Raw genomic sequence first — 27,035 nt, forward strand, 5'->3', positions numbered from 1 at the left:
GTTGCTTAATTCTTTCTGGCGCTACTAGTACTAGCCCTCTGCTCTTCTCCAGTAGCATATTGGACACCTTCCGACCTGAGGGGCTCATCTTCCGGAGTCATATCTTTTTGCCTTTTGGTACTGTCCATGGGGTTTTCATGGCAAAGATACTGGAGTGGGTTGCCATTTCCTTCTCCAGTGGTTCACGTTTTGTCAGAGCTCTCTGCTATGACCTGTCCGTCTTGGGTGACCCTGCATGGCATAGCTCATAGCTTCATTGAGCTACACAAGCCCCTTTGCCACGACAAGGCAGTGATCCATGAGGGAGGATTTACACATTCTTACAATTTTTACCTGCTTCATGGAAATTAACTGGTAATCATAAATGGATTCTTCATATTCTCTTGATAGATAAAAGGCTTATTATTACATAAGTAATGGTAATGTTCACAGTCACTATGGGCAGAAGGAAGGCAGTCTTATGCTTCCTTGTGGAATTATGGAGAAAGCAGCCTCTGAGAGTGACACAAACAGTTTTGGAGAGCTTCTAAGATTTGCATAGGTTGCAGATTTCAAACAGTAGGAAGAATGCATATGAGGAAGCTCAGATCTCTGAGAGTTTTCCAAAGGGTTAGTTCATATGACACCTGAGCCAAAACTTCCCTAGTTTTGCATTCATTTTATGAGTGTTGAAAAGGATCTTAACTTTTTTTGTCATTTTTTGACATTTATTCCAAACATTTGGATGGTTTCAGTAACATTCAGTGTAATTTTATTCCTGTGGTTGCTGCTTTTCACAATGATTTTTCTTCTTCTTGTCCTTCCTTGCCTTCATGAGTATTTAATCCAATGGACTCCTGTAATTCCTTTCCTCCTGTTGCTTAGTGTGGCTTTTAATGGTGTCATAAACAAAATCATGTGGGAGAACCAGCAAATAAAAGTAGTTGGTGGCATGAACTGGCCAGTTGATGACAAAGAAGGCAGAAAATGTGAGCCAGAAGCAAGTGGGGAACGAAAGGGTGCCCTGCAGCGCAAGGCTAGCTGCATGTTTGTTTTTTTGGCAAGGGTATTTTCTTCAGCTGGACCAGACATACTAACTGCAAAGTGACTACTGAAGTTATAAAAAAACACTACCTGTGTTGCTCTGGACTGCTTGTCGTATTTGAGATACAAGATTCATTGTGAGCAGGAAACTCACACATTCTCTTTGACAGTAATTTCTGGGACCTGCTGTGGCCTGCAGTGTGGATCTGGGTTGGGCCACTACAGGAATATGCACAGCCCATTTAGGGAAATCTACCAAGAGACTGCTTCTTACTTGGAGGCAAAGACATCTTTCCTCAGCCACAGTGTCCTCTGCAGAACCTCTGGCCCATGGGTTGGCTTTAGCCTGGGAAGGTCTCTATCCAGCCCACCAGGTTCTCCCCCAATCACTCTGCCTTTCCTTTAAGCCATCATGCCCCAGACAACTGGGCTTACCCATGAATTATTCTCCCCGGCCTTCCCCTTCAGTCTTCCAGCTGGCTCCAGCACTTATCCCAGTATCTGTTGTGGCAGAACCCATATTGTCTCCCTGTTCTGATAGCTACCCTTTTCCCTTTGCTGCTGTTTCCCCTCACCCCACCCTGAAGCCTGAAAAAAAAATTGGGAGTCACTTTTTTATTTTCATCTTTTTGGCTCCTGAAAGTTGCACGATCTTAAAGAAATATTCTTGTTGCTCTTCACAAGTGCTGCATCCTGTGCGTGTCGTCTTGCCTGGTCAACTTGTTCATCTGTTTCTGCTCTCAAAGGCAGGACAAGGCAAGAGTGTGTATAGGCTGGGTCAAATGCGCTTCCTAGGGCCTTATTGCAAAGTTGTCCGTTGAAAAGCACTGGTCAAAGGGAAAAGGAAGTGTACCAAAAAGGCAAGAAGGACACATTATCACTTCCTTGGCAATGGAATCCTCTCAGTTTTAAGTACTGGACCAGCATTTCTCAGCATCATCCTCTTTTGCAGCACTTCCCAGCTTTCTAGCTACCCCAGAAAGTCGCTATCAGCTCCCTTCTTTTCAGAGTGGTTATCACAGGTATAGACATTTTCCCTCACATTTACTTCTCACCTATTAAATTTGCATATATTTCCATGGTTTCTTAAACACTTTCAGCTTTCTGCAGCAACCACAGCAGCATGTGCTCTGAAAAAGAGCCATGTAAGGCGGGTTGGAGTTGCTATCTCTCCCTTCTGGAGCAACAGGGAACGTAGAGGTGTTGAAAAGAGGAAGGGCACTGAGCACTGTCAGCTCAACAATTGCAATCAAGAGGATTACGTTGCCAAGTGGGTGACATTATCTTCTCTGCCTTACCCGCTTTACCAGTGCTTTTCAATTGATAGTCTGGCAATTTAACCCTGGCAGCTGTGTGCGGATCAGACCATATGTATCTCCCCTTGTCAGTCTCTTTTACTGCTCTTCTTGACAGCTGAAATGGACACAAATTTGACCAGGGAAAACTATGCTTATCAGATAATTATAAGTATGCACTTGCAAAAACTAGTGATAATAATGGTTTTTAAAGGTGTAATATCAGAGTGTGGGGGGAAATAAAAAGATCCCATGCCCATTTTGCATTTTCACCATAAATGAATAAATAAAAAATAGCAGCACAAGTAGCAATCCTTCCAGTTAGCCACTTCAGTATAGGTGGAAGGGGTTTGCCTCTCTTGCTCCTGACTTAGGTGTTCCTGACAACCCGTACTGACATCTGCCTGCTTGGTTCAGGTCTCACAGCAGCCCATCAAGAACAAAGCATTTCTAAAATACGGCAGAAAGTTTCAGACTGACTTACTTGGGAAAAATAAACCACCCCGTAGAACGGGTGACACAACACTCCACCATGACTGACTACCCCTGGTAGCTTGCTGTGCTGCATGAACTAAGACACTTTTAATGGTTTCTGACAATGTAACTCATATTCTAGTGCTGAGTATGGGTGGAGTGTGGGTTGTGGCTGAACTGTGTGTTATTGTCAAAAACTGGGTTATGTTGTCTGAACCCAGTTGTGCTAACAAACCATGGCTTGCTAGTCATAAATAACCTCTGAAGACAACCCATGGTTTGGTATCTTGTCTGGACTTAGGCAATCAGCCCACACCGCTACGCTTGGGTTTCAGTTATCATGTTATTATTGATTCATGCACAAGCATATGAAATAATTCCCCCAGGACTGTACTATTTTGATTGCAAGTGAGGTATTTGCATGTTTGAATTCTCCCCCATGAGGAAAATCCTTTACCAAACAGCAGCACCTTCAATCCTGTCATGAATGGTGGGTGACTCTCTGCCCACAGGAGTAATCAAATCCAGTGGTGTTCTCAGCTGGTCTGTGGAGCCTCCCTCGGTCACCACGCCTCGTTCCCAACCCCACCAGGTTGCCATTCCCAGTTGACTTCAAATGGCCTTTGATTGTTGGCTAGGATAGCCAGTTGGGGATAATTTTTTAGAAGTCCTTTTTTGAAGCTGGAATGTTCATGGGTGTTTCTAAAGAGTTTTGCTGAAAGCCAAAGTGTGCCGAGGGAAAATCTAGCTCAGTGCTCAGAATCCCAGGCCCTTTCAGTTCCAAAACTCTCTTCTGGGTGCTCTGATCCTGGCTAATTAGTTCAGTGACACTTTCCCCACACACACTGTCCTAACAGTTGCTTTAAGTTTTAGAAAGAATAAAATGCTGAGTCATTGAATTTAGCTGTATTTAAGCGCATCCAAATAGACAACTCTTAAATCTATTTAAGTTTCCCTCTTGTTCTGTTTTTTTTTCTTTTCTTTTCTGATCTTGCATTTCATTCATCCCTAAATGTAAGATTCTTATTTTAAAGTTTGTATGGAAATTTGTATACACATGTGGCATGTTAGTACAAGAAAAAAGTTCTTTATTATCTATATGTTATTTATCCTTGTAAAAACCTTGCAATAGAAGCCATTATTATCCCTGTTGTACAATTACAAACTAGATGTTGAAAGATGGTAGCTCACTCAAGCTGTAAGACTGAGCAAAGATTGGCTTTTGAACCCAGAGCCATTTGTGATACTCTTTCCACAGGACAACAGATGCTGTTTTTTCAAACAGAAATTATTAGCAACAGCTGGTCTTTTCTGATCCTGTTTTTGATGTATTTTGTCAGTTCACTGGAGTGAAAATAGCCTGGAGATGTTTTTCTGTTGGTGGGAATTGGACATGTGAACGCCTGCAGGTTTTTAGGAGTTCAAAAGTCCAAGCACTTAAGACAACATTGTAGGAAGATAGACATGCTAGATCTGGGACACAGTTGTCTTACTGAACTGGCGCTTGTTTCAGCAGCATCATGTTGTCTGAGGGAAGGACTGTAGCTCGGTGGTCTAGCATCCTCCTTGCCCCAGCTGCAATCCCTGGCATTTCCAGGCAGGGTTGGAAGAGCACCTGGAACAATGAGAGCCACAGGAGTCCATCATTGACAGTACCGGGCTGGGTGGACACATGGTGTGATTCAGTACAAGGCAGCCTCCAGTGCTCCTGTGTTGAAAGATGTGTTCTGAAAATGTCATTTGAGGGCTGTTTCTTTGTTTCTGCTATTTAGCATGCAGGAACAATCATGTGAGTCAGTTTTTCCCAGCCTGGGGCCCTTCAGGTGTTTTGGACTGAACTTCCAGCCTCCTGGCCATCGGGCTTGGAGGCTGAGCTGATGCGGGTTGAAAGCCAAAACTTCTGTAGGTCACTGGGTGAGGGTAGGCTGATCTGTGCTTCCTGTCCTCATTAGCAACAGCAGTGACAGACATGGAGAGGGCAGGGAATCTTGTAGGAAGTTTGTGTCATGTTACCAAGTACATACGCCCAGCAATTATGGAGGAGAAGCAAGAGAACTGGATACGGGGGTGCATAATGTGCATGAGACAAAGCTGCACATAGATAATGTGCTTTTATTGTTTTATATTTTTATATGATTAATAACTCTTTTGTTGTAATTTAGGCATGTTTTTATGTTCTAGTATTGTAAGTGGCCCAGAGAACCTTCGGATTAGGGGCGGAATAGAAATGGAATCAAATGAATGAATGAATAAACGAAGGCAGCCTTCTCTGTTTTAGTGCCTTCTAGGTGTGTTGGACTACAACTTCCATCTTCAAGGCTGGGGAAAGCTGTCAGTTGTAGTGCAACACAGCTGGTGGGCACTAAGGTGGGGAAAACTGAAATAACAAAAGAAACCTAACTGCATAGAGAACTGTCCATGGTACTGAAGCTTGCTTGTATATGTACGAGTCGAACGGACTTTTGTAGCCTTCTGGTTGTTCTGTCACAGGGGTGGGTGGAAGATTACTCAGGATCTACCAGGAGATCTCTGGGAGTTTTTCAGTACCTTACTAACACTTTGTGACTTTTACTGGTCAGGCAATACAATCAATTCAATAGATTTTCCCACACCGTTGGCTCTAAGCATCAGCACTCCGTGCATTGTGGAAACCAAGATTTCAAGATCTATTTCATTGGGAATGACAAGTATATTTGCTTATTTTTCAGAATAACATTCTAAAATCTGTTTTTACCCATATGTCCACCAAACTGAGTTGGAAAAATCTGGGATAACACCTTGATTCTTTTGAAAAATCTAAATGAGAAGTTCTGTATTTTAATACAATAAGGGTGCAATTCTATGCATGTTAGGCAGAGGAAAGTCATACAACTCCCAGCAGTTCCTAGCCAGTCGGGATGCCTGGGGAATGCTGGGAGCTGGAGGACTTTTTTTCTTTCTAAGCATTCATGGATTGCACCCTAAGGGATTTTATGGGTAGCAGCAGTAATAGAACTTTGGCCTATAGTCCAACACATCTAGCGGCACTGGGTTGGGAGCATGCTGCAGCTACTGAATCATTTTTATTGACTCTGTGATTTATAGGAATGATTCTATCTTTTTCTGTTGTTATCCTCCCTTTGGAATCCTTGTCATTGAGGTAGTAAGGATCATAAATGATTTTAAATACAAAAACAAGAGTTGCTGTCTGGCTTTGCCAAGGATAACAAGGTAACATTGCTTGTTACTGGCTAAGCTGATCTGAAGCCCGGCCTGCCAGAAGCCGTGCTGCCCAGGTCCAAAGGAGAGGCATTGACACATAGAGGGAGGAAGCCCAGAAATCAAGAAGCCAAGTGCAGTAGAACTAGTGGGGATGGGGATGATGAAGAAAGGAGGATTTGAACATGGAACTGTGCAGAAGCATGAGTAGAAAAGGAAGCCCTTGTCCTGGCAAAGGAAAAAGCCCATGGAGATGTGGCAGGGACCAGTGCAGAATCTGTCCCGCAGTGTTAAAGCAAGCTAGAGGGGGAACGCTCCAGGCTTTAAGAGCAAGGAATTAGTCCATGGAGTTGTTGAACCAGTGCCTTCTCAGCAGCAATTGGAGGTTTAGGTCTGCTGAATTGCATCCTAGCTCCATGGAGCAGAGCTGACCCAACTGGTGTCCCAGTCTGGCCCTCTGGGCTTCGTCAGCAGGGCACGCCCCTCTCCCTGTCCCTAACTTTTCTCCTGCCGAATGTTCAGTGGTTTCCTTTCTTTCACACAGAGAGGAGGTACAGGTGACAGGAGTCGCCTAAGTGAAGAAGGCTGAAGTTCACACATTTGAAATAACTCAGTCATTCTTTGGCTGTAGCCCCTGGATAAATTTCATGTTAAATGACTTGGGGCTTGTGTGGATATGAGTGTGTGTGTCAGAGAGCAATACCTTTTAAACATTGTCTTCATTTTGTTTTTCTGAAAATGTGCAGCACAGCCAAGTACAGCGTGGTGACATTTCTACCTCGATTCTTGTATGAGCAGATCAGAAAAGCTGCTAATGCTTTCTTTCTCTTCATTGCCTTACTGCAGGTATGTTTCTTTTCTTAAATTAAAATGGCTGCACAAGTAGTTCTGTTCCATATAGGAAAAGTAATTAGTCTAGGACAGCCATCCCCCATCTGGTGCCATCCAGCTGTGTTGGAATACAGCTCCCAGTGCATGTTGGATTAGAAGCCCCATCATCCTTTAGCCGTCATCTTTTAGCTAACTGGTAGAAGCAAAGACATTGCTTTAGCCATGTGGACTCCTCCTCTGCATTCTTCACAAATATGTGCCGAATAATCCATGAGAATGATGTATCCACAGTGCCTAGTCTTTCTGGACAGATAATCCAGAACTATATATGCCCAGCCGTCCATATATGCCCAGCCGCCCCTTGAGATCAGCAGGAGAGGCCCTCCTCCGGGAGCCCTCAGTGAAGGAAATTAGGAGCGTGGCTACTCGGAGGAGGGCTTTCTCAGCGGTGGCGCCTAAGTTATGGAATGCGCTCCCCAGAGAGGTCCGCCTGGCGCCGTCGTTATTTGTTTTTCGGCACCAGGCGAAGACCTTTTTATTTATGCAGCATTTTAGATGTTAATATTATTGAATTTTATTCGGCCAGGGCAGCTTATTTTATTTTACTGTATTTATTTTATTTTACTGTATATATTTTAATTGTCATTGTTTTAATGTACTTTGTATTCGATGTTGTAAGCCGCCCCGAGGCCTTGGCAAGGGGCGGCATAGAAATGTTTTAATAAATAAATAAATAAATAAATGTGAACTCAATTTAATGTATACAGTAGTCTTCTGCAAGCTGATGCTGCAAATCCCCCCAGCAGCCAGCATGGCCATTGGGGATGATGAGAATTGTAGTCCAGCACATCTCGGTTAATCTTGATGTAGAATGAGATGGACAAACAAATAGCAATGCTTTCAGCCTCTCAGTGTTGATGGGCTGCAAACAACAACAGCGTTAATTAAATACAGGCAGGAGGAACTTGGGACGCAGTCGGGGTCAGTGGCTTGGGCTGGAGCCTGAGATGAAGTGGTTAGCACTGCAACGATCAAGCAAAGCAACCAGTCAGAAGGCGTCCTGCTGCTTCCCAGTCACAGGGACCAAACTGGCACACCTCTGTTCCTTTCTCTGGCTAAGCAGCATTTCTCAGCCTCGAGCCCCCAGCCAGCAATTCTCATCATCCCTGTCCCTGGGCGAGGCTGGCTATGATGGGAATTGCAGTCTCACCACATCTGGTCCAAATTTGGGAAAAACAAACCTAAAGAATGCTCTTAGTTCCAATGTAATTATGTTAGGTTGTGTCCCTGTGAGATAGTTCCAAAATGAATGTAACACAATGCTAACAATGCATTTTTTTAAGTGTGGGAGGGAGCAGCTTCCAGAGAGGGGCATTCGGAAAGGAGAAGCAGCAGTAGAAAGTGGATGCTTGACTTTTTCATCGCCCAGGATTTTTCTGCCCTGAATATCCCACTGAGTCATATGTGCTTCTGTTTTGAACCCTGTGAAGGCAAAGCAACAGGGAAGCAGACTTGACTTGGACTGGGGATTCAGTGGGGAAGCAAAAGTGGGAGGGGTGCTTCCAGCTCTGGGCACCAAGATTTAAGAAAGATGCAGGTAAATTAGGAAGGGTCCAGAGGAGGGCAACAAAAATGATCTTGGGTTTGGAAACACTGCCCTATGAGGAGACACTGAGGGAACTGGGCATGTTCAGCCTTGAGAAGGGAAGACTGAAGGGGACATGATATCCCTCTCTAAGTTCTTCAAAGGCTGTCACAGAGAGAAAGGTCAAGATCTCTTCTTGCTGATGCCAGAGGGTAGGACATGGAATACTCAGTTCAAGTTGCGACAACCCAGATTCAGAATGGACATCAGGAAAAGCTTCCTCACTGTCAGAGCAATGCGAGAGTGGAACCAGCTGCCTAGAGAGGCTGTGGGCTCTCCCACACTAGAGACATTCAAGGTGAAACTGGACAGCCATCTGAGTAACATGGTGTCCTGCAACAGCAGAGGTTGGACTTGCTGGCCTTCATGGTCCCTTCCAACTCTACCATTCCATGATTCTGTGATCTTCCCCTTTCCACCTAACACCTTCTCTCCATACACACACCTTCCTGAAACTGCTTTTATTTAAATAGATGGCATCAGGGCTCTTGGTCTGCATTTTCAGCATTAAAGAACCTCCTGGCCTTAGGCATGCTCAGTACCATTTTCACATATTCTTTTGCCTTCTCCTTTCCTTTTTAGCAAATTCCAGATGTCTCTCCAACTGGAAGATATACCACTTTGGTGCCATTGCTCTTTATTCTAACCGTTGCTGGCATCAAGGAGATCATAGAAGACTATGTAAGTATGTCTTGGGCATGTTGAGGAGGTTCAAGCAGTCAGTCTTTCCCAAATTTTCTCCTTCACCCACTCTGCAAGCTTGCTGAGCTTAGCTCTGCCCCTCAAGAGCTACTTAAATGGAGGAGGTACAAGTAGGAAAAGACACTTTGGGGCAAAGAACTGTTAAGCAGGCCTGATTTAACTCAGTATTGCTCCTAGGGGCTTATTATCCCCTCAGTGTTCATTATGGTGGCCTTTTCACTGTGCTAATCCACCCAAAGTGTCATCAGAGTAGATTAGAGTAGGGTTCCAGGATACCTTCATTTTTGCTCACAAAAAGTGCTCAAAGCCCCAAATGCTAGAACAAGCTCATGGCCACAGATAATCAAACATGTGTATGTTTGTCTCATTCCTGATTCCAAATCTGACCTAAATCAAATTGGATTTGATTAAAGCCGCACTTTGGATTGTGGGGGAAATGTGCACTAATTTCAGGAGTTTTGTGGAAATCTCCTGTCCGATTGCTGCTCCATTGATGCATATCTCCTATTTCTGCTCAGTGAGCAGTGACTGCAGGTAGGAATCGAGTTAAGGTGCCACTGCTGAGAAGTCCCTGATCCCGATAGTGGAACATAAAATAACTTCTTCCAGGGAGATTGCCTGGAAATTCCCAGCAATCTCCAATGTATGCCATAAAGACGGTGTTGTACCTTTGGCTTATCTAGCTAGTTTTGTCAGCACTGGCTGGCAGCAGCTGTCCCAGTTTCAGGCAGGAATTTTTCCAGCCTTACCTGGTGATACAAAAATTGAATCAGGGACTTTCTGCAGGCAATACACATTGATGGACTGCCCCTCCCTGAAAACCACAGCCCTGCCCGCCACATATGTCCATGCGTGCAACACCGCTTCAGCACCGATTTCTCCAACTTCAGTTCCTCTCACTGTATCAGGAACTACTCTTCAGTGTCTCCCAAGTCTTGGGGAAAGGTTATAAGGTAGCACAGGGGAGTGGCATTCTTCTTTTTCTTCTTAAAGAAGAGATCCAGAAGTTCTTCTGAGAATACAGAAACTTCCTATATGCTCTTTTGGATCCCGGCCTAATTCATTTGCTGTTTCTTGGCAGACAAAGCAGTTCTTTACCCCGCGATAGAACTTTAAAGTTCTGTTGTTATTGAAAACCTCACATGGTGAAGTTATGCCGCTGAAACTATCTGACCTTTCGGAAATTTCTGCCAAGGGCTCCACCATGTCTGCGCAAAACTAGAGTGACTTCCTGGCACAGTTTTGCATTTATTCATTATTTGTATATGAAAAGTAGAGGCAAAGCAATGCATGGGATGTTAAATATCATTTGATGCAGCTCCTCAGAGAAAGATTTTTCAGATTTAAAAGTTAAGGTTGGAAATCTTTGCATGCTAGGCACATGCCAGAAATAGTCCATGATGTCCCAGTGGACAGAATAGTCAACCCTAAGCATGGGAGATGAGATTCAGAGGGTTACTGATGGCACGCTCTTACTGAGTGCTAAGTCTAAGCTGCTCTTAGTCTCAATTCCTAGCTGTAAAACAGAAATATTATTCACTTACCTTGCAGGGTTGTTGTATGAATAAGGATGTAATCAGACAGTGGAATAAAACATAGAACTCCCATACTGGGAATTGTAGGACCCTTTCCTGTCTAAACATGTGTAGGACTGTGCTCTTAATGAAATATGAATTGCAGAGCATTGTACATTCTGAAAACAGCAAAAGCAGATAGAACAGTTTGAAATGACTACAATCTGTTAGCTTTCTACAGTGCTTTGCAGTCTGCTTTTGCCCAATAGCCTGTGGAAGATGCTTAAAACGAAGGCTTTTAAAAAGGATTAGCAGCAGAGACCTGATCTTCCCACAATTATTTCCACTAAAAGAAGGCTACTCTTCTTTCATCTTCATTCCACCATCTGCAGGGATAACAATGTTAAGTTATCCTGTAGGATGTTGAAAAGCTTGCCAAGGTATTATAAAGCAGTCTGAGTTCTTTTTAAAAAGCATTATATAAATACAAAGATCTATTGTGTTTTTTTCCTGGTCAGGATATACAGTGGTTAAAAGGCTGCTTCATTTTGCACTTATTGGCAGTAATGTTTGGTCTCTCGCACACAATAGACAATTACGTGCTCTTGAACACAGTAGAAAGTATCTTGCCTTTCAGTCTTTCTGCTTTGCTTTAGCCTCCAATTGTCGAACCAGATTCAGCCTGGGGGGCAAATTCCATTTTGGAGATGCTCTCCAGGCTGCATCCCATTGGTGCGTGAAGCCAAAGGCAAAAGGGGCCAAATATGCCAATAGTTTAATCGTAAAGCTCTTTCTTTGACTTCTCCTAAGGGCAACAAGGTTTAGGAGAGGCCTTTCAGCCTTTAAAAATGGTGTAGTGGGGGAATGCGGAGAAGCCAGGGAGACACCAAAGGAGAGGTGGTTGGCGGGATGGTAATAGAGCCAAGAGAACAGGGCAGCCCTCCTGAGGAACCCTGAAGTGCTGGACTGGGACCATCGGTGAGACAGTTGCGTAGCCAAGATTTTGCAACACTATTTTAGTTTCCCAGGTCCCTTCTCATGGTGTTCCAGCCTGCGTTCTAAAACTAATCAAATGTGTCTTCTTTGGCTTTCCAACAGAAAAGACACAAGGCGGACAGTGCAGTGAACAAAAAGAAGACAGTGGGTAAGTCCTATTTGCATTTCTCTTCATCCATAGACAACAATAAAAAAATCACAACCTGTCTAGAGGGTGATTTCTTTGCATTTTAATGATTTGTAATTTATGGGTAATACCATGATCTGCAAGGAAAAAATTACCTGCATCTTTAAATGCCACATGGTGGGAGTCCCAACTGAGAGTTTTATCTTTTGTGTAATTATTATAAAAAGGACTGACATATGGTAGCTAAGCTGTGTTGAGGGAGTCCCTAACCTATATTGCATGATCTTGATGATCAGTCCTGGGAGGACTTGTAATATCCTACTTCAATCTGTTGTATTCATCGCTGGCACTTGCTTCATATTTGCTTCTTGCTTTTATCTGCTGTATTGTCATGGGCAATGGCTGATTCCTTTCTAAGGAAATGAAAAGGAATTATAGTTGTGCCACATCATGCAGCACTATTGTCTCCAATTTGCCAGTTGGGTAGGAGCAACCTGTGGGTCACAGTGCATGCCTAGTATGCCACGACATGTTTCACCATGGGGAAGCGGGTGCTGCATGTTGGCCTGTTCAGTCAATTCAGTTCGTTTTCTTTAAGGATACACTTCTGTGGCTTCCCTAGAGGTCAGAGGATTCTTTGAGCTCTCCCACACCAGGGACATTCAAAAAGAAACTGGACAGCCATTTGAGTGGAATGGGATGGTGTAATATGGTGTCCTGCAACAACAGGGGGTTGGACTTGATGGCCTTCATGGCCCCTTCCAACTCTACTATTCTACGATTCTGTGAGTCTCCACCTCTTTGTAGCTGGTGCAGGAAGACCCTCCACAGTGAAGTTGCTACTGAGTGGTAAAGGAAGAAAAAAGCGTGGCTGCCAGAGCATGGGGAGGGCAGAGACTGAGGATGCCAAGTTTTCAGAATGCAGCCTTTGTACTACATATTTCAGTCCTTATGGCCCAAAAGCCAAAGATATCAGGACAGCTCGTAACAATGCAGCATAGCTCATCATTTTTATGTTCCATCTTTATTTTGTAGATTATTCTGGGATCAGGTCAGGCTACATCCAGCACTTCAGATGAATCCAATGAGTGGATATCAGTGCTGTGTAGTGACTAGAGTCTTGGATAGGAACTCAGGGGGCTTGAATTCTAACCTGCACTCAGCCATAAAACTCACTGGGAGATTTCTGGTCCTCCCACACTTGCTGAATTTGCTTGTTGTTGTGAGGATGAAATGCTGAGGAGGGCTCAGCATTGGGTTCTGGGGGGGGGGAACTGTGGGCTATAACAAACAGATACATAAAATAATGTGGGGTTCAGAGGGCTTCCAGACAGGAGTTCCTAGCACTACCAGTCAAAAGACATTGTGTGGCTCTTCAGTCTTTTCCTCCTCAATGAATTAATATGGTCAAGGATAAAAAGGTGAATGGGAAAACATGGAGGTGACAAATGGAACAGGATGTCATCTGGACCTTCATGAAAATCCACAAAGGAGGCAGGGCATTTGCATAGCAAGAGCCTTATCTGGAAGCACTCAAGCATCTTCTGATGCCCCACAGAACTGCAGAAAAAAGAAAGCTGTGACAATACAGCAGGTTTGCCCAACCTAGTGCAATCCAGATCTTTTGGACTGCAACTACCAGACTTCCTGACCATTTGTGATGCTTGGCAGCAGATTGGAAAGCTAGCAAAGAACCCCGAAGAGTCATAGCCTGTTGACAGGAAATGTGGAATGTGCAGCTCTCCAGGTGTCAGTGACCTGCAGCTCTTCCTATCCATGGAATTGCAGTCTGACAACATCTTAAAGGCCATGTATTACTCATTCCAGCTATAGACAATTAGAGCCAGATGGCTCCTTTTGTTCCAGTGACACTTTGGGCTTATAGGAACTTAAGTCGTTGTGTTATATGTTGGCGTCTAGTTGGGTCCTTGCCTGTCTAGCAACCACTTCTTCCTAGATTGGCCATCCAGAAAAATCACTTGTAGTTCAACTTGTTCTATGGGACTTATTGTCATCCTTGCTGTTTATTTCATTTCTATACCACCCCATGGCCAAGGTATTCTGAGCAGTTTACAATATGCATAAAAACAAAACAATACACATATAAACATGCACACATAAATGCACATAAATACACACAAACACAAAAACAAAACCATACACACATAAAAACAAAGCAGCGTTAAAATAACTTTGAATGAGATTTATTTATTTATTTATTTATTTATAGTTTTTATATGCCGTCCCCATTGCTACACAGCCTCGGGACAGCTCACAACACAAATAAAACAAATAGAATTACAATTAAAACTTGGAAACACACTGGCTGCATAATTAAAATTATAAATATTAAAGATGATTAAAATACTGTTTGAATAAAAAGGTCTTGGCCTGGCGCCGAAAAACAAATAATGACAGTGCCAGGCGGACCTCTCTGGGGAGCATATTCCACAGATGGGGCGCCACCGCAGAGAAGGCCCTCCTCCGGGTACTTTGCTTCCTGATACCTCTTACGGAAGGCTCCTGGAGGAGAGCCCCTGCTGCCGATCTCAAGGGGCGGGAGGGCAAGTATGGCTCCCGCCCTTGTTAAAACATACAGTAAAACTGACCCTGTAAAAGAGAAAAATACAAATCAGCTGGGATGGCGGTTCCTTCAGGCTCCTGGGCAGCTGAGTAAACCTGTAAAGGCTTCTGCATAAAGGGCCATCTTAACCTGATACCAAAAAGATATTAATTGGCAACAATTGTTTTTTTGGAAAAAATCCAGCAATGCAATTCTTTTTTCTTCCCCCAGTTTTAAGAAATGGGATGTGGCAGAACATTATGTGGAAAGAGGTAGGAACTATTTGTTTCTATTTAATATAATCCTGAGTGGTTTTGATCTCCTTTGGGGTTTCGGAGATGGGCTTTGAGCATTCACAAGCAAGTTTAGAAGGCTATATATAAACTGTGAACTTATTCTCCAGCAGTGGGTCCTTATGTATCCAGAAATGCACTATCTACACACAAGAGCAAGGGGTCTGCAGGTGCGGAGGAAATACACATGTCAATTAGAAAATCCTAAGGAGACTGTTAAGGATTGGACCCTACCCACTGATCAAGGACTGTTGGCTGACTGTTGAAAAGGAGAAAATGGGAAATCAAGCATGAATAAGAAGGGGAAGGGAATGGAGTTTCCTGGAAAAGGACACGGCTGGCTGGCATCTTGAAACAGGAGTACTCTACACTGAAACATTTTTGCATCTTCCACTTGTAGCTTTTTAATTTCCTGATTTAATGATAAGCAATGAATAATGGGTATATCCAGGAACACAGCCAACTGATAAAATTAAATGCTTGAGGTGTTTTTTTCACAGCACTGCTTGGTTAGTTTTTCAAGACAGTTAATTTCATGAAATCTTGAAAGCCGAGAGGGATATGATACAATTTGCCTTTCAGCTTTTAGCCCATGCTATAAGCCATATTATTCCCTCAGGGAAGACTATTTAAAATGGGTAGATTAGAAGGAATATAGCAGACTATAAGAGATACTTGGGGCACATGTCCTGCTCTTAATGAGACCACAGGATGGTAAGTTCTAGAGGAGGTTCACAACACACTGTAACACTATGTAAATGCAAAGGAATTCTTCAAATGATATAGTAAATAAAAAATAAGAAGAAATAAGAGCTGTCTCAGTATGCCTTAGGCAGCTAGGGAGAAATAATTTTGTCCTTCTGAAAAAAGAGAGCAGACTTCAAAAGCCTCAAAAGAAATCAAATCTGTCATTGTAAAGGGCTTCTGTTGTAGCTTTGTCAGGTAAAGCTAACAGGCAGTAATGTACAGCCATCTCTGTCAATTCTTCTAAATGTCACTGAAGTTCACTGCAGGTGGGTTACAGTTTGATGCAAGGGTGCTCGAAGCAGTGAGCACTATAAAAGTATGCGCAGTCCTATTCTGAGCTGCTCCAATAATGTGTGGATACTGTTCCTCAGCTGTTGGTGGCTTTGACCAATGCCATCACTAGAAAGATGGGGTCCCCAGTGGGGCAGCAGGAGCATCTCCCAGTGTGTGTCCATTTGGGGTTTACAGGGCATCCTTGCATCAGACTTTTCAATGCAAGCACCAGCAGTGGAGGCCAGTGGAGCTCACAGATGGGTCCCCACTGACCTGACCTGCCTTGTGTCAGAAATGAGCATTTCCACTAGCGTCACTGCTAATTCCAAGAACCTCTAGCTCCTGCTATGTTTGTTGGCACCTTCTCTGCAAAATGCGAGCCCTTTCTCGGTTGTTGGTAGCTCCAAAGCAATGCCACAGCCAGAGAGATTTTCTCCTGGGTAAGGAAGCGTGCCGGGGAGCAGGATAAGGAGACAGCAGAGCCACTCCTGCCATCTCCTGTTGAAATTGCTCCTCTGTAGTCCACGTCCACCCTCTTCTCCCCAGTCTCTTTCCATTTTTCTTTTTGAGCCTTCAGATGCAGTCTTTTCCCCATATCCTTGCAGAAGTTTCATACCCTGGTGAATGGTCATTTTATTTGAGAATTGTGGCTGGTGGGCAAGAACAAAGACCCAAAGCTGTGTTGATCCAGCAAGAAGGTCACCAGAACACTGAATGCCCATTGATAGCATCCGATTGTTTTCCCCCCTCTCTTGGTAATTAGCGAGTAACCATATGGATGGACTTTCTCTTTGTCTTTCTCTGTTCATTTTCTCTTTTTTCATGCTGCTGCACTCCTGCCCCTGGCTCAACAGGTGGCCGTGGGAGACATTGTGAAGGTCACCAATGGGCAGCCCATCCCCGCAGACATGATCATTTTATCTACCAGGTCAGATATACAGAGTGGGTGTGAAAATGATGCCTCTGCTAAACTGAGGTTTTAAAGACCTTGGGTTGACATCCGTGCTCTCCTGCACTTCTTTTCTGTGCAAATCACCGAGGTGTTGAAACACTTTCAGCTCAAGGGCCAGATTCCATTTGGAGAAGGGACTGGGTGCCGCATTCCAGGACTGGGCATGCCCAAGAGCAAAAGCGGTGGGGCCAAAACCCAGCATGGATTGGCGCAGAGCTCTGGCTGCCAGTCACTAAGCCTTAGGAGGGGATTTCCGCCTTCTCGACTGGGGAAGAAGCTTCACAAAAGCCTGGAAAATACCAAATGATTGGCACTCAGAGGAAAGGCTAGAGGATGATGTTTCCATCTGGAGGACCCCCAGAGAGCAAGATTGGACCACCAGGGTGCCAGGTTTAGCCCACAGCCCTAAGATTCTGTATCCCAAATATTTTATTTATTTTATTTATTAAAACATTTTTATGCCGCCCCATTCGCCGAAGCCTCAGGGAGGCTTACAACAATAAATAAAAGTAATTATAATATAAATTACAATAAACATAAACATTAAAAATCCAAAAAATACAATATAAAATAAGCCGCCCTGGCCAGATAAGATCAAATAATACTAACGGTTAAAATGCCGCTTAAATAAAAAGTTCTTTGCCTGGTGCCGAAAAGCAAATAACGACGGCGCCAGGCGGACCTCTCTGGGGAGCGCATTCCATAACTTAGGCGCCACCGCAGAGAAAGCCCTCCTCCGAGTACCCACCCTCCTAATTTCTTTCACGGAGGGTTCCCGGAGAAGGGCCTATCCTGCTGATCTCAAGGGGCGGCTGGGCATATATGGATGTAAGCGCTCCTTCAGGTAATATATTGATACATCCAATTTCTAGAGTCCAAAATGTTTGTCAAACTACTAGCACAACACGCCTTCTCATACCATACAATGGCTCTAATAGCATGTTGTTGAAAAAGCGGGGACACTACTGCTTTCACCTTGGGAAGTAGCCCCCAAATCGGAAGTGAAGGTTACAGATTCCATCTCAGAATGAGCATCGGTTCCTTTCACTCAAGGTGGCATTCAGACGGTTTTCAGGAGGTTTCCCATCCAGGCAATGACTAGAAACAGGGCAGCTTGGCTTCAGCAAGGTGGCTGCATCATGGTCCTTCAGACTATGCCATCAGCAGCAGGCTCAGCATTAACTCAATTACTTACCCACTTCCCAGCTTTGTCGTTGAAGCAGCTTAAAAATTATAAGGCATGATGCAAACAAGCATATCACTGAGAGATTTGAAAATAAATCCAAACTGCAGCTTTACGAGACCATAAAACCACACTAAATATCTCCACATTTCATATGTCCCACTAAATCCATTAGAAGCAAGAGCTTGTGAGGTTTCTTCCCATCAGACAGAAGCCTCTGAGCTTGCAGTCTTCTGAAAATCCTGAGCCTTCCCAGGCTGCTGCCAGCAAGATGGCAGAAGGACAGAAGCAATTTTGCCTGCTGTTCCTCCTCTTCCTCCTCTTCATTCCCTCACAACCCAGCTAGATGGGTCTCTGTCTAGCCCACTTACTGGTGGTGGGCTGGAATGGGTGATGGAAAGGTTGTCCATAGTTCTTATTGCAACTTCAAAAGGAAACTAGCACAGTGTTGGATTTCTGGTTCCAAGGTTGTAGGAGTGCCTACAGCCTTGGGATAGGGCATCTTAAATATCCTATGGTTCCTGGCATGCTGTCCCAGAGGCTATAGAATGTCTTTGTGGGAGTTGTCTGGTAACTTCCATCACCAATTTCTGGTGCACGTCTGTCACAAAATAATTTCCTCTTCAATGAGGCTCAATTCTGTGTTGCCACTTTATTTATTTATTTGGAATACTTCTATGCTGTCCCATTCGCAAAAGCCCCAGGGCAGCTTCCAGTACAAATAAATAGCTATACAAATACATAAAAACTGGAAACATCCCAGCATAAATATAAAATCAATAAATAAATTCAACAATTAAAATAACAGTTAAATAAAAAGGTCTTGGCCTGGCGCCGAAAAACAAATAACGACGGTGCCAGGCGGACCTCTCTGGTGCAGTGTCTTGATGGAGAAGGGAGAAGAAGAAAGGGAAGACCAAATATGAGATGGGTTGACTCTATAAAGGAGGCCACAGCCTTGGATGTCCAAGAGCTGAACAAGGCTTTCATGGACAGGATGAGAATTTTCATTCATAGGGTTGCCATAGGTCAGAGATGCCTAAATGGCACATAACAGCAACTCAGCTGGGTGGAGAAACTTCAAGAGACAATAGGAATCTTCCTTTCCAGAGCACCACTTGGTCCTGAGGAAGGAGTTGCCTAGTTGTGGTTCCTCCATGTTGATGCTATTCAAACAATGTTGTGCTGGAAGAGGGTCTTGTGCTGCCATGGTGTTATTGTCAAAGGAACTGAGAGTCTCATGCAAAGTTACCTGGAAGTAAATCTCCTTAAATTTTGTGAGATGGGCTGCAGAGTAGACATGCAAGTGATCGCAGACTGTGGACAAATGTTAATCTTTGTGCTGACCAATTCTTTTGGCAACAGTGCTATTTGTTTGCTTCTTCTCTGATTTGTTTGTATACTTTAGAAGAAGGCCTCAGTTTACCAGAGACTGCTTGTTCAGAAGAAGGCATGTTTTCTGATTTTGAATAAAATGTGCATTGCGTTGATTTTTTCTATATGTGCATATTAAAAATGGATCAAAATTCTTAGGGTAGATAACAAATTCCATCTCTACTATGGGAAGGCAGAATCAATGGCTGAATAAAATTATTGTTTGGCGATCTCCTGACCATTTATTCTTATTTTGCAGGCACTTTCCTTTTAGAAATTGTTTCTAATGCTCGGTGTAATGGATAGATAACAATTTTATTGTATTTTTACAGCGAACCTCAGGCAATGTGCTATATTGAAACAGCTAATCTTGATGGGGAGACGAATCTTAAAATACGACAGGTAAAATTAAATTACAAATTTGAAAGCTGATGACAAAGACTTTTAGGAGTAGCACAGAATTTTTGCATGAATAGTTGGAAGATTATATTTGGAGCTAGATAGCCACATATTGTTTCTTCTATTAAAGTAGCAGCATTATACTGTAGATTGGAGCATGTTTATTTTCATCAGCCAACAATCATTGCAATTTCTATATGCATAATACAAATGTATAACTAAACAAATTGTTACTGATTAAAAGATTAAAAAATGTGCTCTATTGCCATACAGGAACTTGCCTTAATAGCAACTGCTAAAATTTATGTAGACTTTCAGCAGATCGCTGTACGAGAAAAGACACATAGAAATCAGAAGAATGTCGTGGGAGAGATAACAATAGTACGCAACTTAATTCTTTCCACGTGCCTGTATGAAATGGATCAAACTGTCATTTAATAGCCAGCGTTATGAGCCAGTGTTTCAGTATTGCCATCTCCGCATCGGCATGCATGATTTGCTGCAGGCTTCTGTGGGAATGATCACTGGACAATCAAAATGGTTGCTCAGGGGAGCAATTCAGTCATGCCGGGGAACTGGGCAATGTGGCACCCATGGGCACCAGCGCTCTTCTGGACACCTTTCTTGGTGCCTGCCTAGGAGACCAACCCCTCCCACCATGGGTTCAGGGGAGAAGTTTGGTGTTTTGGGTATGTTACCTCTGCTTCTTACTCAGGGAAGGTTTGCATGACATGACAAGCCAGGGTGTTTTTAAGTCAGGACTGTCTGTTCAATTGTCTGAACCCTGTCATGCTATTTGACCATGGTATGTTTGGCTTTTAGGAACTGCAATAAGAAACCATGGTCTATTCTATGGTTTTCATGCTTCGTCATAGTTTGCTTGGTCATCCAAAGCTAGCATGGTAGTTTCTGTGGGTCTGGTATGCAGCTATCACAGAGTAGCCTGGAAAGAGTAGCAGCTGCAGGAGCTGTTCTAGCCATCTGGCATGAGATTGGATTTCAGGCACAGTGATTCATGGGATGCATGTCAACAGCAGGAGGACTGGGCGAGGAGCTTTGAAACCATGCTAGCGCAGAACTGACTTAGTCATCTGTCCGGCACATCCAGGCAAAAAGCTGTGCCCTGTGGAAGCCATTCTGGATTGCTTGTCATGATGTGTGAGCCCAGCCCTTTTGGGCAGAGGCACCTGCTTGGGGTGGTGCCCAGGAGAGTTTCTCACATTTCCAGGTGTGCCCCTGGCCCAAAAGGTTGGCATAATCCCACTTTAGAAAGAGCTCTTCCGCATGATGCTAGTTGTCCGCTAAAGTGCACTCCTTGTGCAGCAGCACCTGTGAAACAGTGACGGAAGTCTAGGGAGACATCTTCCTTGATCCTTTCTAGGATTGTTCCAGCAGGCTTAGGATCACGGGAAGCTGCTTCATAGCAGGTCAAGTTGTGGTTCACCTAGCCAAGTAGGGTCCCACACTGAGGTTGTTGTTGCTGTTGCCGGACTCCTGATCCATTTAATTTGAGGCAATCCTGAACCCTGTGCTAGCAAAGCATGTCCTCTGTTGCTGAACTACACCTCCTCCGAAAGCATTGCTTGCAACAACCTTCTCCAGATGGGTTGGTATATAATCACTTGAGAATGATGAGAGTTGTAGCCTTACACGTCTGGAAGGTGCCAGGTTAGGAAAACATGCAAGGATAATACATGAATCATGTATGGGCATATCTGCTGCTTGGTTCCTCCCAGGGCTTGACTCAGACCTCTGGTCTCCAGTCAAGGGAAGACTTGATGAAGATGGCTGGGAAGATCGAGTGTGAGGGCCCCAACCGACACCTTTACGACTTCACTGGAAACCTGCGTCTGGATGGCCAAAGGTATTTGCGGGTCTCAGAATGACGGTGGTGATGCTGTAGCTTCATTCCAGATGCCAGTGGACTCCCTCTGCTGTGTGTGGCAGTGCATATATGGCAGGGAGGAGAGGGGGTGGTCTCTGAGAAAGAGGAACTCTGTTGGGGCTCGTTCTCTAGGTGTGGGACAAGAGGAGAGAACAGGCAGTAAGACTCTTAAGTCTTGTTGCCTAAACTGTAAATTTTAAATGGATGTGGCATTGACTTCCCTTGTCTGCATTACCTGGGAATGCATGGCGTACACTACATTATTTAATCCACCCAAGGGGAGAACTTTGCTGACTTTATCATTATCCGTTTGTGTTAAGGGTGCCTTGCACTATATGTTCTCTTTGAACTACATTTGTAATTTCCCGCATTCTATCTCTTCTTTTTCCTCAGTCCAGTTCCAATTGGGCCTGACCAGATCTTACTGAGAGGTGCCCAGATAAGGAACACTCAGTGGGTTTTAGGAATAGTTGTCTATACTGGACATGATACGAAACTTATGCAGGTAAAAAGGCTTTTCATGCAAACTAAAGCTTACACTTGTTCCTGTTGTGAGTTCAAGAGCTTTCTTTTCAGCTGTTTTTGTGATCATGAAGAATAGTGCTTACAACTGGGGCATTGTAGCTGTGACTTTTTGGCATGTTTTATTATAGTAAGTTTAATTCTGATTTTTCAGGTTTTCTTATAATGTTTAAATGATTCCCTCTCTATTCAACTGAACTTGATCCCATTTTAACTCATATGTTTTGCAGTTTTATGCTTGCACTTGGTGTACAGTGCTACCTATAGTTCAATTCTTAAACAAAAGGAGAATTATCCTTATCATTGTTATTTTATTTCTATTGTATTATTTATTTCATTTCTTAGAGATGATGCACTGAAAAGGGGGAGGGTAGATGGAAGAGGGAAATAAATGCAAGAACAAGAGAGGAAAGTGAAGTGAGGTATTTTTTCAATGGTGAAATTTATAGGAATTAACAACTGAAGATTTGCACAGCATGGTTATAAATGTTATCACATCTTAATGGCCATAGTTCACACTGCTGTTAAAAAGATATGAAGGAATGATCAATAGCTTTATACTTTACACAGTAAAGTTGGGGATTCTAACTCCTGTTGCTTTGCTAAAACATCCTGCAAGCCCCACTGAAGAAAGGCATATAGATCATGTAAATAAAGAAAACAAATAAAAAGCGCTATTACTAACTGTGCCAATATTTTAGAATTGGTCTTGGTGGCATCATAACCTGTGGCAATGAGATGGCACTGGGAAATTCTCTCAAAGCCATTTCTTGAGATGGTGCAGCTAAGTCACAGCCTGGCCAAACATCCCCTTATTACAGCATGGCAACAGTTGCGCTGCAGAACAAGATGGGCTGGGCTGAGAACATGACGGGGTAGGATAGGGGCATATGTAACTGAAGCTGGAACGAGATGTTCGGATAAACCCTACCCATACAAGGCTGTGGTCAGAAATAGCAGAACTGTATCACATTCTTCCCATCATCCCTGTAATATTTAGAGCAGGAACCGCAGACCTGTGGGCCAAATACCTAGAAACAGAGCGAGTCAGAAGGGGTCTCCCGGGCCATCTATTCTTTTCCCTGGCTCCAGCCGGCTTCGCTCATGACATGCTCACCATGTGCATGTCCAGCCTATCTTTGAACACCCTCACCAATGGGGCCTCAACGACCTCCTGTGGAAGCCCATTCCATACCTGAATAAGTCCCACCTGGGATCCCACTCTTGGCCTCGGGTGCTCCTTCAAACACCTTTCATTGGATTCTTTTGCATGTTTTTTCCTTGTTTCTTAAAGGTTCTCATATAAGGTTTACTTACTGGCAGTAAGCTCACATTTGATGGTATTTTGTCCCTACCATCTTTGGAAGGTGGCTCCTGAGAGCATCTTGGGAATTGAATTCATCCCTTGGGCTGAAAAAGGTCCAAAAACCCTGGCCTAAACTCTAGTGCAGTTTCCTCCAACCCAATATTCTCTGATGTGTAGCACAGCAACTCCCATCATTATGAGTTAGCATGGCCAATAATGGGATGTGTAGTTCCTTACATATGTAGAGCACCAGATTGTTCTTTCCTAAGACCACAGTAGCAGCTCAACAAATGATTCTTTTCCACTGTTCCTTCCCAGAATTCAACCAAAGCTCCTCTGAAGAGGTCAAATGTGGAAAAAGTGACCAATGTGCAGATCCTTATTTTGTTCTGCATCCTTCTCGTCATGGCTTTAGTGAGTTCTGTGGGTGCCTTACTATGGAACAGAACACATGGAAAAGTCATCTGGTACTTTGGCTCAAATGGTAAGATGGATAAGCATTGTGACTTGGGGGTCAAAAGCACTGAACGGTTAAGGGGAAAGAGGAGGCCCTTGTAAATTCATATGAATGCCTTATGCATATGAATACCCCCCTGTGGCATTGAGAAGTTAAGGCACTCACCTTAACTCTCACCACGTGAGCAGTAAATCCCTTCTGGCAGCCTTCTCCAACTTGTTGTCCTCCATATTTGTGGCCTGTGGGGCTCCAACCCCCATCATCCCCATCAGACCCTGCTGAGTGGGGGTTATGAGAGTTGTAGTCCAACAAATACGGAGGGCACCATCTTGGGAGAGAATGCTCTATTGTCTTGGCCTCTCTGTTTGCTTCCTCTTCACATTTCCATGGCCTTTCAGTCCCTTAGAAGCAGCTGTGGCCGCATGCCAAGGAGAAGCAATGGGCCTTATTGTCTCAGCTGCTTACAGAGCTCATATTGCACTGTTATGTATGCAGCAAGGGCAAGGCTGTGTTTGACTTTCTTTTGGTACTGTTTATCTGCTCATATCTGATTTACCTGAAACCTGCATACAAAAGACTTGAAAGACAATAGGTGTTGCAGGGCAGAAATAAGCAAGGATAGCCAGTCTCTGTAAGCATAATCCAGATATCTCTAGGGCCAGCTGTGGGGCACCATTCCAAGCTTCAGCTGGTGAAGAAAGGGGAGAGGAGATATCAGTGCTGGGGACAGGATTAGCAGGAAATTCACTGCTGCAAAAGAAATGATAATAAGGCTATGTTTTTGACCTAGCCTTAGATGCAGGCATGGGCTGGGGGGCACGCAACCTTCTCCACATGTTCAGTGCATCGGTGGAGGGGACCCCAGGCCTACTCATGGCCATCACTGCATTTCCCCCCATACTTTCCCCACTCCATGCATGCCCACGGGAAGTTCGTCAGAAATGCATGGAGCATTCCAATTCCTGTACATGAAGAGGATGGCTGGGCACCTGCCAAGGGCCCAAACCCAAGCACGGGCCCACTGAGGAGATGCTCCTGGGTTTGCCCCTTCTCTTCCCCACTGCAGCCTGCTTATTCACCTCCTCCCTCCCTGGCACAGGTAACAGTGGTGTTGAGAAGCATGGCAGATGCCACTGCCGACTTGCTTGCTGCCTCTCTGCCTGCGCAACAAGCAGCTGGTAGTGATGGGGAGAAAGAGGCTGAAGTGCAAGAGCAGCTGGTGGAAAGGGGCAGTGAGAAGCAGGGCTCACTGAGGGAGGGTCCCAGGGAGGGTCTGCTGCCCAAGGGCTTGCCAAGACCAAGCGGATCCCCTGTCCTGCAGAAGCCACTCCTGTGTAGGAGCCCTCTGAGCCAATGGCTGCACCTGTGGAGAATGTCTTCTGGGGAAAGCCAAATGGATGCTCACGGGGAGCAGGTGGCAGGGCTTGGTGACAGTCTGCATGGCCCCAGGACCCCTTGATTTGTCCATGAAGAAGTTTGTGGGGACTTCCCCATTCAAGGTCACATTGTAAAATAGGCAGGGTCTCTTCTGGCTGCTCTTTAACTAAGAACAAGCGGAATCCAGCAGCAGCTGGGAGGAAGCAGAAATGGCCATGGCTGCCAAAGGGTGCCTGAGAGGGCAGGGAACCTGTGTCTTTACTGCTAGGTTTCTGTGGGAGGCAGCTGAGGTAGTGGGCAAATCAGGCAGTGCAGCTGAAACATGCTTTTCAGAATAACAAACAGCGATCCACATGGCCAGGAACCAGTCGTACCACTGGCCTAAATCATGTGCAACTGGCCCTTCACCAAGAACACACCTTTGTGGTGCAGTGTGAGCTGCCATGGTTGCCTCAAACAGGTGTCTGCTGAATAGGGCACTCTCCCCTCCTTGGTCTCTGCTCAGCCATGGTCATCTCCTGCATTCCTTCCCAACTCTGAACCTCCTGATATCACTGCTGTTGAAGAAGAGGGAGGGAGGGAGGGAGCACCCCCCCAAGCTTCTCATAATGGGGCCCATGAGCTTTTTGCAAAGGGGATTCAGTGCAAATGGGCAGGTGCCAGTGGCTTTATATTTCATGGTGTGGCAGTGGGCTCCTAAATCACATTCTGGATACTATCTCATGCTGCAGACATTCACAATCAGCGGCAAAACACCTAACAATAGCTGAATTCCTTGTAGATTGTGTGACAAAAGCCTTTCTGTTAGTGATAGCCATTCTGAGTGTTTCCTCAGTTGTTGCTCATCCTTTCAGATAAATTGTCCTTGGGTGGGGTGGGATGCAGTGAAAGATGCTGATGTCTTCATGGGAGGGATGCAGCACCCCATACAAGGCCCTGGAGCAGCCTTTCCAAACCTGGTGTCCGGCAGTTGCTTTGCACCACGAGGGCCTTCATCCCAGGTCATTGGCCAAGCTGTGTGAAGGTCATTAGCTTGGGGAAGGCTGCAGTTCCTCGGTATGCTGGTCTTTGTATCCTATTGGTGCCAATCTTTTTTCACCTTAAGATAGATAATTCAGTCTCAGAAGTAGGGTTTGGGGTAGAAGCGGGAGAAGAAAAATAGAAGAGTTTAATATTTTTAAGGTGTAGGATGTGGTGATGTATCAAGGAGTAGCAGAGCAGGGTGTGGTGAGGCGAACAAATAGAAGCTGTTAGTAGATGGAATTCTGGATTCTCAGCCCCATGTTGGCTCTGGATGAGGCACGAGGTAACCATACAGTGGAGGCAGCAGCTGCAGGGCAGAACCAGTAAGAGGCAGAAAGTACTAAATGTTTCCTTCCTGGCCAGTTCTCTGTTGTAGTTCATGAGAAGAGCCCTCCTAGGTCAGACTGAATGCCTACCTAGTCCAATATGCTCCCCAAAGTAGCCAAGCAGACATCTCTGGGAAGCCCACCAAGAGAAGTGCAATAATGAGAGGGAAACTGGGATGTTTGAACTCAATGAAATTCTCCAGATTTTACTTTGAAGCTCAGTTCAGCTTGCTCTTCCAGGTTGGTTGGTTGGTTGGTTGGTTGGTTAATTCATTCAAACAGAACTGAATTTTTCAAAAATGAACCCTGGCCCACAATTTACTAAAGGATAAGAATATGCACATAAGAAATGTGCAACTTGAAACATGCACATCAAATTAAAATGCACAACTTGTTCTGCAGCTCTTAATATGCACATTTTTAAAGTATGTACATTTCCCCATTAAAGCAAGGTTATGAAAACCTTTAAAAAATTTAAAACTTTAAGCTGTGCATTTTTGAAAAGTTGTGCATCCTTTCAAGTGCGCAATTTGCAGGTGTGCACTGTACT

At 44.4% G+C, this 27,035-nt stretch overlaps 1 protein-coding gene across 1 annotated transcript in view; it reads left to right on the forward strand.

Annotated features, from left to right (window-relative positions):
- The window catches only part of ATP8A2 (ATPase phospholipid transporting 8A2), a 433,576-nt gene that overhangs the window by 66,762 nt on the left and 339,779 nt on the right, over positions 1 to 27,035 (forward strand). Inside the window, exons 4-12 of the mRNA XM_044441796.1 lie at positions 6,737 to 6,836; positions 9,049 to 9,147; positions 11,781 to 11,826; positions 14,600 to 14,640; positions 16,536 to 16,609; positions 19,523 to 19,592; positions 21,326 to 21,453; positions 21,868 to 21,979; positions 23,621 to 23,786. Coding sequence (XP_044297731.1) covers positions 6,737 to 6,836; positions 9,049 to 9,147; positions 11,781 to 11,826; positions 14,600 to 14,640; positions 16,536 to 16,609; positions 19,523 to 19,592; positions 21,326 to 21,453; positions 21,868 to 21,979; positions 23,621 to 23,786 — 836 coding nt within the window. The remainder of the gene's footprint in view (positions 1 to 6,736; positions 6,837 to 9,048; positions 9,148 to 11,780; positions 11,827 to 14,599; positions 14,641 to 16,535; positions 16,610 to 19,522; positions 19,593 to 21,325; positions 21,454 to 21,867; positions 21,980 to 23,620; positions 23,787 to 27,035) is intronic.

This window comes from Varanus komodoensis, unplaced genomic scaffold (genome assembly GCF_004798865.1).
Source record: "Varanus komodoensis strain SLA01 unplaced genomic scaffold, ASM479886v1 scaffold4, whole genome shotgun sequence".
NCBI classification, from domain to species: domain Eukaryota; kingdom Metazoa; phylum Chordata; class Lepidosauria; order Squamata; family Varanidae; genus Varanus; species Varanus komodoensis.